Source organism: Lissotriton vulgaris, chromosome 9 (assembly GCF_964263255.1).
Source record: "Lissotriton vulgaris chromosome 9, aLisVul1.2, whole genome shotgun sequence".
Classification (NCBI taxonomy): domain Eukaryota; kingdom Metazoa; phylum Chordata; class Amphibia; order Caudata; family Salamandridae; genus Lissotriton; species Lissotriton vulgaris.
The window spans coordinates 340290280-340302502 of NC_141697.1; the positions used below are offsets into that span (position 1 = coordinate 340290280).

Sequence of the window (12223 nt, forward strand, 5' to 3'; positions counted from 1 at the left end):
GAAAGAGTGAAATACTTAGTGTCTATTGCGCATCCCAGAAACTCCATTTGATTGCAGGTAATTGTGTTTGTTCTGACTTTATTGAGGCTAAAGCTCAAGTCCTCTAATAGACCGACTGTTGCAAGTGTTGTAGCAAAAGAGTTTGATCTTCAGCTACGTGCAGTAAGTCATCTAAACAAGTGATTACATTGGGGTTCCCTAACAAGTAGCTCGTGAGCTACTGGTAGCTCTCCAGTTACCTGTTATTTAGCTCTCTTGTGTACATCACAGCCTACTAAACTAGAACCGTGTACTAGGTTGAATTAATGTATGTATTCCAAAATTGTGCGCTCAAGACAAAATGTGTGCATTTTTAGGACTCATAAGTTGAAGTTTGGAGAAAAATTGGCTGAATTTTCAAAATATATTTAAAACAGATTTTTGAGTGCCAACTCATGTAGGAAGACATTTTATTATTATTAATTTCAGGCTGGGGGCATTGCAGCTGTGGATGGTACATGTAACCCATGTAGACATTCCAAATTGACATAGCCTTTTTTTTACATTACTGCTGACAACTCATTCTGATGCACTGAGGTGATCACTGCTAGTATTCTTGCAAATAGTGACCAATTATGTAATCTTCTCAGAGGTGGTCAATTTTACAATACTAATAATATTAGTAGCGCACAATGATTTTCATTGAACACAAATAGCTCTTATTAAACACAAGGATGGAGACCTCTGAATTAGATGCATCCTTCTCGCTCTCAAGAACTTTACTACCATCATCATTAACTAAATGAAGCACCAAGGAACTGAGGAATAGCTCAAGCATTCGTAAGTGATGGACTGACATTAGACGTGAAGGTATTTAAAATGAGGAGGAAATACAAGGGCCTAGAGAGGCATACATACTTCAAGTCCAGCTGTATCATGAAGTTTCCTTCTCTTACTAGGTTGATGAAGACGTGGATACCCTCCCTTTTGATGTGCCTCTACAGAATCCATGCAATGAAGCCCCCTTACGTTGATGACCAACTAGTAACTGCCTCCTTTTTTGTCGTTCAGGAACACATTGCTCATCAAAACACTGGGATGAGGTGAGCAAGCCTGGATGAAGATTATATGTTTTCCATCAATGAATGCCTGCTTTCTGAATGAGAACTGAATCTGCCTAGACTGGACTACCTGCACTGGTGTTGCAATCAACTCCTGATGAAAACTTTAAAGAGTTTTTAGAATACATGCATCCTTCATTATACAGTTCCAATAGTGTAAAAATCAGCTGATTATGTCTCTTATCTCTACTGGGGTAGAAAGCTGGTAACTCACCTGTGTAAGTGGGAGGGATTGATCCTCTTTGCGAACCACCATGGTGAGATCTGCCGCTGAATCCTCGAGCACAGGAAGGAAAGAAGGTGTCACCTCCTTGAAAAATCAATACATTCCCCTCGACTGCATGGTTATTCTCTGAAGGGAGTTTGAGATTGCGTTGAACCAGAAAAGCACCCTCTTCCTCAGCTGGCCTTAGTAAAAAGGCTTCGATTTACCACTTTAAGTACTGCCTGTGCCTTGTTCAGAGTAGTGAACGTATTCACAAATTTGGCTAATTCTTTGACAAAAGAATATCCAAAGAGGAGCTCTCCAGTACAACGGGCCAGCTTTGTTAGGGGCTAATTCGCAATTGTTTGAGGGTCTATGCACGGTAAGATAGACCTGCATCCGTTGACAGAGATCGCATATTTGGCGTTTACCAGAAGGCATATAGCCTTCGGAGTCCAGCCTGCCTAGATATACAGGTCTATGATAGTATCCTGTTCTTTTGATATGAATGGCAGGTCTAATATCTTTGACAAAATGCATGATAGGTCTAGAAACATATCGGGCTAGCTTTCTAGGCCTGAGGGAAATGAATGCCCTTAGTGGGATCATTATTACACTTCCCCAAAAAGGTAATCAGTTTACAGTCGATATCTGGGGTATTGGTCACTTGATCTTTAAGAGATGGTATGCAGCATTCCACCCCTAGCAAATTCCTCAGTTTCTTCGGCAAAGGGTTTTCTTAGTCCGGCCTGATCATAAGCCACAGACTAGGGAGAAGTCCAAAGACAGGTGGATAATTTATTTGGGATCAAGTGTGTCGCTAGGGACTATGGTCTTTCACCTGAATTGAGATCTCAGTATCTTTCTCCTGGACAGAGGTCATCAAGGCCCATCCAAGTCCTCATTAAAGGCATCTGCGCCTCCCTCCTCCACAGTCTCTTCATGTAGAGACAAAGAGTCCTCTAATAGGTCTTCCTCCTCCATATGTTTCGGCCTAAAAAGAGTATCAACATAAGCCACTTTAATTTTTTCTAAGGTGTGTCATAGAAAGGGGTTGTTTGCCTATTGAAACCTAAACGGTATGCGTTGCCAAAGTAAGGGGCGGAGAAGGCTTGCTTGCGAGCCTGATGCAGGGAACAAAAGACGAAAAAACACCTCAGTTATTAAATCAAGAACCCTGGAGAGATTTGTGGCCATATATTCGCAACACATGGTCTAACTGGTCTTGCCCTGACCAAATTCATAATTTGTGGCCTCTTACTCCATAAAGTCAACAGAAGTCATCACAGTGGACCCTGGGAGGAAAAGGTATTGTGACGTATTACTTCAGTATGGCAGTATTAATATAGCATTAGAACCAGTATTAATTCACGTCCCATGAAAATCAACTGTTGAGTATGAGGGTCACTGCCTACCAGTTGGTTGGGAGCGCCTTCAGGAGAGAGTATGCCCAGTGGCACAGTTATATGGGCTCCCTCAATCAGAAAACAACAATCAATGTTTTCAGTCCGTTTTGGTAGCAGGGTATCAAAGCATGAATTTGCCTGCAATACAGCGGAAGGGACTATCAGGGCGTGGGAAGTTCAGAAAATAGATATCACTACAATTCAAACAACAGTTGGAGGCAAGCGTGTAGGAGGAGCTGCCTTCTGAGTGGCTGAAGATGAGAGAGAGCGCCCTGTGCAGCTTTCAAGGGGTCAAGCAATTAATGGTGGAATATGGAAAAAAGGCCTTCTTGGTTGAAGCGGCAATGAGGGCCTATAGGCTGGGGAGAGAGGGGAAGTGCTTTTTGCCCTGTTGCTGATGATAAAATAGAGCCAAATACAGAACAGACTGTTAAGGAAGCATGAACGCACTAATAGGGGTGACAAGATTACGAAGCAGTATCGCAGAAAACAGTCCATATAGCATTGCTTACCAATAATTGTTTCGAATGTACACAATATAACCACAGAAAATGAAGGTGTCTTGATTATGGACGAAGCAAGAAAGCCAATGTAAAGGGAAACAATGACATTAGTGTTGGATACTGGAATATGATTTGTTATCATTTTTCGTTTGCTTATGAAGTGTTTTTTCTGTAAGCATTATTGGCCTTTGTAGTTTACACATATTTGAGCTATGTATTGATTGCTGTTAAAATAAAACACTTAGGACAACCCATAAGCATTGCCTCTGTTCTGGACATAGAATCACTGACAGATTGCTGCTGCTGTTGGAAATACGTTTACACAGCATGTCAGCCTTTTTCTCACACGGATGAAGAATATACTTGGAAATGTATTGAAAACGTGTTCTCATTAGTTTCTGCATCACCAAACATAATTTCCATGGATAATGAGAGAAAAATATTTTTTATCAAAGATTAGTTATCAAATCCCAGGAGAACATAAGCATCTTTCACAAGCTGAAATAACTTTGGAACTCAAAACAATTCCTAAAATTAGTATGACAACACCAATGATTTACGTTGTGATTAAAATCTGTTATCACTGTTCATAAATGCTCCTGCTTGAAAGACTAAAAAACCAGGCATTCTTTACAACACATTTCAAAAGGAACAAGCATTTGCAATGGAATAGGTTTTACATTCCTGAACGTTTGAGCCATTGGCGCTGCAAATATTAATGCAACGCCAATAGCTCAAACTTTCAGTAATGCGAGACATATTGCATTGCAAACTTTTTTTTTGGCACGGGGTGAGTAAGCAACTGGCCCCGAATCACATGACGTCGAGCGTCTCTGCCGGTACTCGAAGACGGTTCCCTAGCTTCGAGGTCAACCGATCTAGCCGTTAGGCCACATCCTCTACTACAACTTCAAAGATATTCCAAGACAACCCTTTAGCTCCATGTTCAAAACCGGTTAGAGGCTTACTAACATATAGGTGATCTTTGATGCACCAACTGAATTTCAATCTTAAAGCAACAATGTAAAACTTGATAACCAAAGCCTTCTTTTTAAAATATCACATTCACATTGATTCAAAAATTAAAAGGAGGTGTCATGGGTTTTAGATGCAGATCACGTTCCACTGCTCTAGCGACACCTTCAATGGCTTAAAATGGACATATTTGTGAATTTCGTGCATCATCATCATCTGTGGTACACTGCACCAGGCACACATTAAATGACTTCAAAATGTGTGCGAAGCAAATTGTGAAATGTGAGGAGATTTTTAATGAACCTGGCAGAATCGCAAATAATGTCGGGCAGCCATGTAGCAATAAAAAAAAAGATAACTAATTGTCACATTTAAAATGTAATTGTACGCATTGGAAAAGAAGCAGCTGCCATATGCTGATCCGACCTGCATACAAAAGAAATAAAGCAGCAGGCAGTAATTCACCACGTTGCGAGATTCTTGCTGGTTTGCGTTTTCTTCCAGTCTCGCTGCCAAGAAAGATTTGTCATTCGTGAGACTGGCTGCATTAGTGCAATTTGTCTGGTTTTAGAATGGCTCCCTGCTAGAATGGGCCTTTTTTCTGGTTTACATCAGACTGAAAATATTTTAGCCGCATTTATGGTTGTGTTGCAAATAAAAACATTTTTAAAAGCGGACGCCATTACTAAAGCTGGCATGCCACCAGTGCTCTATAGATAAAGTGATCAAAGAGTTCTCAGAAGGGCTAATGTCAGCTAATCAGTGAAGTACACAGTAAAAGGTCCAGTCCTGATAGGCCGTTAGAAATGCAGACAAGGTGTTACTAAGGAGGAACTAACAAGCCTGTTAACAAATCAGAAGCAACCATTTAGAACAGGAGCTAATTGGAAAGATGGACGGAGAGTGGGCAGAGCTTCAAGTCCATACCAGAGTACCCCATGCCTCACAGCAGTGCATGCGCTGTCCAGGCTCGACTTAAAAAAGGACAGGGCCTTAATATCAAAAACATCTATAAGGTATGCTTCTTGTAACCTTACATGTAAATAGTTTCCCTACTGGTTACAGATAACAAGCATTTGCAATGCAATAGGTCTTGCATTCATAAGAGTTTGAGGTATTGGCATTGTAAATTTATGTATGTGTTTTTAAAACAGATAAATAAAAGGCATTATCATTTACAATGTCAATAGCTTAAACTCTCGCAAATGCAAGATCTATTGCATTGCAAATGCGTGCTATAACATTTTTAAAAAGGGTTAGGAGAGAGCGTGTCCTGCCTGCAACAGCAGCCAGGACAACGCCATTTCAGAAAATACTGTCTGGAGGCTCTAATTAAATACTGCTGAGAAACAACACACGTAACAGGGGGTGTTGCCATGGGAGGTTACAAAATGAGACAAGGCCGTACTAAGGAGGGACTACTCAGTCTTTTGACTAATAAACAGCCACATCTTACAGTGGACAATGACACAAGCCAAAGTGGGTGGAACTTCATGTCCCTACCTCAATACAGCATGTCTCACAGAGCAGCGCATGCACTGCCAAGGCTCAACCTAAAAATTTAATTATAATTTTACTGCTGCCATCCCCAGTCCCTGTACAGTCTGGGTTGAGAGGGAAGTACCCTTTTTAGGGGAAAACCTTGGCTGCCCCACGAAATCAGAGCAGAGATCTTATGTGGCAAGTTAAAAAACAACATGGTTCATTTCCAATAGCATCAAATGACTGTCAAGCATACTGGAGGGGAAAAACAGGGCAGTCCAGAAGAAAGAGTAGGGTGCTACAGCTTTCCAAAGCCTTACAGTGAAGTTGCTGCCCCAAAAGACCTATTGAGTACTCAGCGCTTGCAGGAAAGCCATACTCTTTGCTTACTTCCCACTATGACACATATACACAAACACATGCATACCAAAGTCATATGTGAACTCATTTTATATGAACAAGTACAGGCAATTATCAATGTTATTAAGTATTTATTCATTGTTGGTGGGTGGCAAGCATATGTTTTTGTTCTTATTGCATTATGCAGATCAGAATTCCCCAAGAGTAATCAGGAGACAGCAAATAAATACAGTGGGTAGATCCACTGTAGTTTAAAAGATGATCATCCACCCCAATAAAACAAACAGAAAATAATAACATAAGAAAAAGTCGTCCATTCTTCCATTAGTTAAATGCCATTTCGTTAAACAGCACTGAAACCTGTCCATACTTCCAAAAATAAATAATTGGAACGGGCATGGTCGTAGAAACGTATAAATCTGACAACCCATATTCAGTAGGTTAACAGGTGAATTGTTATCTATTCACTGATTTTGTTACTGTTGTCCAGATCCCACAAAAAACAGAATGCATGGCACATGTATCTGCATACACAATCCAGAAAAATGCACATAAATCAAGCCGTTTAAATCATAGCCAGGATCCTGATCATAACGGATTGGGAAATGGAGCATGCTCAACTGTTTCGGAAACCCACATTTTCTTGACTGTGTGTGCTCATAAAATTATTTAACATCTTGCACATGTAGCAGATTTCGGAACTTCTACGGTGCCCTTCCTGCTAGAGTCCCATTTATCAAAATATTTACAGTGTTCAAATAAGTTCATGCACTAGCATTTAACCAAAACAGTACAATTCATAGTCACTTGTATTTTCATTTCCACGCTTCTAACCTCTTCAAATTAAATGACGACTCTTTCTTGCTCACGGATGCTATAATGTGCAGCAGGCTAACGGAGGTTACATATTAAAGTTCAACAGGTTGGAAAGTTTAGTAATACAAATACACTGACTCAACTGGTTGTGGTGTGGGGATGGAGAATGTTTTTCAGACAGGTGCACACCAGGCAACAGCATCTCTTTTACTCTGAAAGACGAATAAAAAATGCCCTCCTAGAGCAAACATTGATAACTTACAGGTAGTCAGAATTAACACTGTAAAGTGTGGAACTAAGAGATTACTGTTGATAGATTAGCTCTCAAATTTAAAACCAGTCTGATAACGACAAGGAAAACTGCTCTTTGCAAATCTGCCCCATTTAATAGATGAAGTCAGCGTTGCTTCTTTAAAAAAAAACACACGTTTAGATACTTAAAGAATTGGACACGCTGTGAAAAATTATTAACACATACAGTCCTTCAAACTTTCTCTTGAAAATACATTTATCAAGTTGAAAAGTTTCAATATTGTACCCATGACAATATATTGCAGAAATAGGTCTATGTAAACAGGATGAAAAGCACCATTGACAAATACTAACTTGATTTTTTTCACTGCAATATATTAATCTGACATCGATCACCTCCTGGTCACATTCTCCTCAAGTATCAAAACACAACCTCTCTCCAGCAACAAATAAACTCATTTTCAATCATTCACTTTGTTCCCTCCTTAGAAACAAAAACACGCAAGATAAAAAAAAAATCCTTAAGGTGCTAGATTGAAAGCTGCTTCTGAGCAAAACCAAGACAGTAACATTCGGACATTTAATCAGACATTCATAAAAGCATTTGAAAAAACAAATGTTTGTAAATTCAGTTTTAAAATATACATCTGGGACACCTGTGCTCTCTGGTTACACAGGAACAGCATAAAGCTGATAACGAGCGTTTAATAGTACAAAATACAGTTCTTTTATCATTTGTCCTCGGTCTTTGATATGTCTTTGCCAGTTTTCACGAGCAATTTGGTGTCTTCCTGCTTCACGCTTTCTTTACTTGTACAGGCTCCTTATGAAAGAAAGAAATACGAGTCAAGCTTACTTACAAACCCACTATATGAATAAAAAAAACTTTGACCGATACCATATCTGCCAAGTTTTCAGTTTGCTTATGTGTAACATTTACATTTTTTCAGTGTAAATATGAGTGACATTCTAGGACTGAGTGACACTTTGTCGCGAGCAAAATCAAGCAATGAAGTCAATGGGAACAATTAAATATCAGAAATTACACCCATTTGAGCAAACAAACACTTACCAACGCTCTTTGTACATATGCAAAGACACACACAGTTAAATATAAAAAAAATAATTACTGGATGTAAGAGATCGTCACTTCCATTGTAAGGTAAGCAATGTACTATTGAAGTGTTTTTCTACATATGGTCAAGACCTAGTAGACACCTTCACAACTGGACAAAACTATCAATGTCAAACAGCACAGTGATATACATCACTGACTCACTCTTCAAAGCTGACATTAGCGCAGGTGATGCTCAATGCAACATCCCCAGGACTTCCTTTTTTACAGATTCCCTTACTACCACCCTCCATTAATTCGCCTCATCCCTACATAGCCCCTCTCTCATGAGCATTTAATTTGTTTTATAGGGCTGATATATTAGAGGAGAGTGTCAGAGTACTTTACATCATTTACACTTGATACAGAGACAATGACTCATTCGTGGGTAATTCATTCTTTAAGAAATGGTATATTTTATTTAACAATCAGCATTACAAGGTGTAGGAATGAGTATGACACGTCATCCATACTAGCAGTATATTTTAACAGTGTCTGGTCTGGAGAAGGACACACTTGGGATTCAAAACGTACCACAGTGTTTGGGGTTAACTAACCCCTTTTAGCAAAATTAGGATAAAAGACTGGTGGGGGGGAGGGGGGGTGGGGAAGGCAACAACGTTATAAACAGGATCAGCCTTGACCCTTTCAATGCATTACTGGACTGCTCCAGTGTGCTGCTACAGCCACCAAAATGTTTAAAAAAGTGAAGCCTGAGAAGCTTTAAAAACAAGGGCTTTGGTCCAGCTTAATTCCAGCTCCTGAGGCTCCCCGTGCTCACCTGACAGACACACACAAGGAAAGAGATCCTTGTTCAGTGTCAGGATCTATTGACATGCAGGTGAAGGTACTACTACCTGGCGTGGCCGAGGTAGGGGCCCAGATGCTACTTGATACTGTTAAAGTTCGGTTGCGAGGGCTTACATCTCTGAAGTGCAAGAAGTGTATATACAGTGATCTGCTTCTTTTCTCCTGTAAACAAGGCTGGGAGAAACTTTACAAATATCACTTTCGGCCCAGACAGTGAGAAGCTCAGAGTAGATCCCAGGTCAAGTTAACCATCGGGTGACCTGATTGGCGAATACGAGCTTTTCTGTGTATTTTTAGTTACATTAGTCACCGCTCGTCCCTCAACACCCCTGATAAATTATACACGTGTCCCTTGGAAGTGACACAGGCGGTAGTGCTATCACGCTAATAATTAATTAAGCAGAGAGATTATACCTCACAGGCACTAACTTACTTTGAGGAGACATGCGGCAATTCATAAGGTCTGTCTCGTGGCCGCGGTAAATTATGCTGGCCAGGAATACTAAGGCTCAGCAACAGCACAGGTGCAGAAAGACAATCACTGCCCAGCAATGCAGGCTCTCTCGGGAGCAGCAAAGAGTGCACAGGCGCCACAGGTGGTGCGCGCTGGCAGGTGGCAAAATGCGGGACAATTCATTTCAGTGCGGTGATGCGGATCGCCGCACTGAAATGCGTGAGCGTCACACCTATTGCGTGATACTTGACAGGACTGTAATACATTTCTGTCATCTCACCTACAAGGAATATGAAACCAATAATGCATTGCTATTCTAAACATTCCATACTCTATATTTTCTTTCCAGATAATAGATGTCATGAAATGGTTGATGTTTACTCCATATCTATATGAACATCTGATTTGCACCACAAAACCATGTAGCTACCGATAAGTGGCTATCAATAAAATAGTTTTCTAGAAGCAGATCCAAATGATATCAAATAGAAAACGAGAAAGTAGCACCAGTTCCCTTTGATGAGGAGAAAGGATTATTTTACTTACCCTGTAAGTATCTGTTTGTTGCATGTGTGCTATATATTTACATGCTTTGTATACTCCTGCCATCAAGTGTTGGGCTCAGACTGTTACAACTTGTTTTTCTTTGAATAAATCTTTCGAGCCACAAGTTCTCTGTGACTTGTCCTCTGGTGGTGAAAGTGCATGGGCACCAACTCCAGATTATTTTTCCGCCCGGCAGGTGAGAGTAGGTATGGAGCAGTGAACAGGATAGTATGAAGATCAGGAGTAGAAAATAATCATATGAGTTGAAGATATATGGCTTCTGGTTAGGCACAATGCACATCTACAGCACTACATGCAATGAACAGATCCTTACAATCATTTCTTAGCATGTCTGGCTGTAGTGTAGATACATATGCTCTGCATAGACTGTCAGGCAGTACTGCCCTAAGTGGTGGGAAGCATGTGACGGGTGCAGAGGTTTGAAACTGAGTCCTTTGGACAGTTTGACCCACTCTAAACTGCTGCCTAACAAGAATAGCCACACTGTAATGCTTTGTGAAGGTGTGTGGAGTTGACTACATGGTAGTGTTAGAGATGTCAGCAATGGGTATGTTCCAAAGAAAGACCACAGTAGTGCCCTGTTTGAGAGTGCAGTGAGGCCTGAGAAGGGCAGGTAGGGTCCCTTCGGCTCGAAGGTAACCGGTCTGGATACAATTACCGATCCACCTGGCTATACCTGCCTTAGCTACGGGATGACCTTTATGAAGATGCACAAAGGAAACAAAAAGCTGTTGTGTTTTACAGAAGGACTTGGTTGTCTATGCAATAAATAAGAGCACACTTGACGGTAAGTGTGTGAAATGCTTTCTCAGCTACTGAGTCAAGCTGGGAGAAGGAGTCTGGGAACGCGATATTCGGATAAAAATGAGAAAGGGAGATTATCTTAAGCAGGAACTTGGGGTTGGTTTTAAGGATAAGGAATAGTATCTTACCTGTAACTCCTGTTCTCTCGTAGGAAATTTCCATTATAGTCATAAACACTAAATAGTCCTGCACATGTGTGGGGACCCTGAAGCACTTTTTCATAATCTATCTTCTCAAGTGTAGATTTCCGCCTTTCTTCAGAATGGCCTGCATAGTCCCTTAAGAAGGAAAATGATTATGCAGCATACAGGAATACGCCACAATGGCTCAATTCTTTATCTTATACTCAAAAAAGAGGCCAGGAGGAAGTATATGTGTATAATTTCATGATGTTTTAAGAATAGGGCATAACTCTCTTTCACAAACCCTTGTTTGATAGAGATGAAGGAGAGCAAAACAGCGAAGCCCCATAGGCTGTCACTATAGGAGCTTAAAATAGAGACTGTGCCTTTAAGAACCTAGGGACCACCAGTATTCCATCATGCTCAGCAGATGGCAGTTGCTTCAGTTCTTTTTGAGGCGATGCATGATAATATTTTTATCCCATGGTTACCTCTGTCCACTTCATCAGGGAGGAGGGAGGGTTATCTCGGACTATATTGGAAATTCCCCTACAAGAAAACAGGAGTTACTGGTAAGAAACTATTCCTCCTCTCCTAGGGAATTTCTATTGATGGTCATGAGCACTGAATAGAGCAGCAAGCCCATCCCTACTAAGAGCAGTGGAGAAGACAGAGGATGAACTAAGGTAGACATTTAAGCAAATAGATTTCTGAGGGAGGCCTGTCCTACTTGAGCATCTGCTCTAGCATCAGAGTCTAGGCAATAGTGCTTGATAAATGTATGAACAGATCTCCACATGGTTGCTTTGCAAATATCCGGTATACAGATATTACTGAATATAGCAGCAATATAGCAGGATGTCACATGTCTTATCAAGACAAAACTTAAAGACACTTCTCACTTCTAGAGAATGAAGAGATCTTTCAACTGGAGTAGAGGGATTCTGAAATAATGTTGGTAATGATATGGTCTCAATAACATGGAAAATCCAAAATAACCTCAGGGAGGAATTTCGGGTGAGTTCTCATAACCACTTTGCTAGTGTGAAAAACTGTATGGTTCATGAGAGCATAATGCTTAGATCTCACTAACCCTGCAGGCTGATGTGATCACCACGAGGAAAGCAGTTTTCTATGACAGATGTTGTAGAGATACCTTGTGGATGGACTCAAAAAGGTCCTGCATAAGCTGTGAAAGGACTACATTGAGGTCCCAGGGAGGCGAAGGACGACTAATGGGAGGGAAGACATCT

General features: G+C 40.6%; 1 protein-coding gene across 2 annotated transcripts in view; it reads right to left on the reverse strand.

Annotated features, from left to right (window-relative positions):
* Positions 1-6145: 6145 nt before the first annotated feature.
* Positions 6146-12223, reverse strand: part of ATXN3 (ataxin 3) — a 357787-nt gene continuing 351709 nt past the window's right edge. For both annotated transcript variants that reach the window (XM_086937684.1, XM_086937683.1), the window contains one exon: positions 6146-7922. In XM_086937684.1, the coding sequence (XP_086793810.1) occupies positions 7831-7922 (92 nt within the window). In that variant the 3' untranslated portion in view covers positions 6146-7830. The remainder of the gene's footprint in view (positions 7923-12223) is intronic.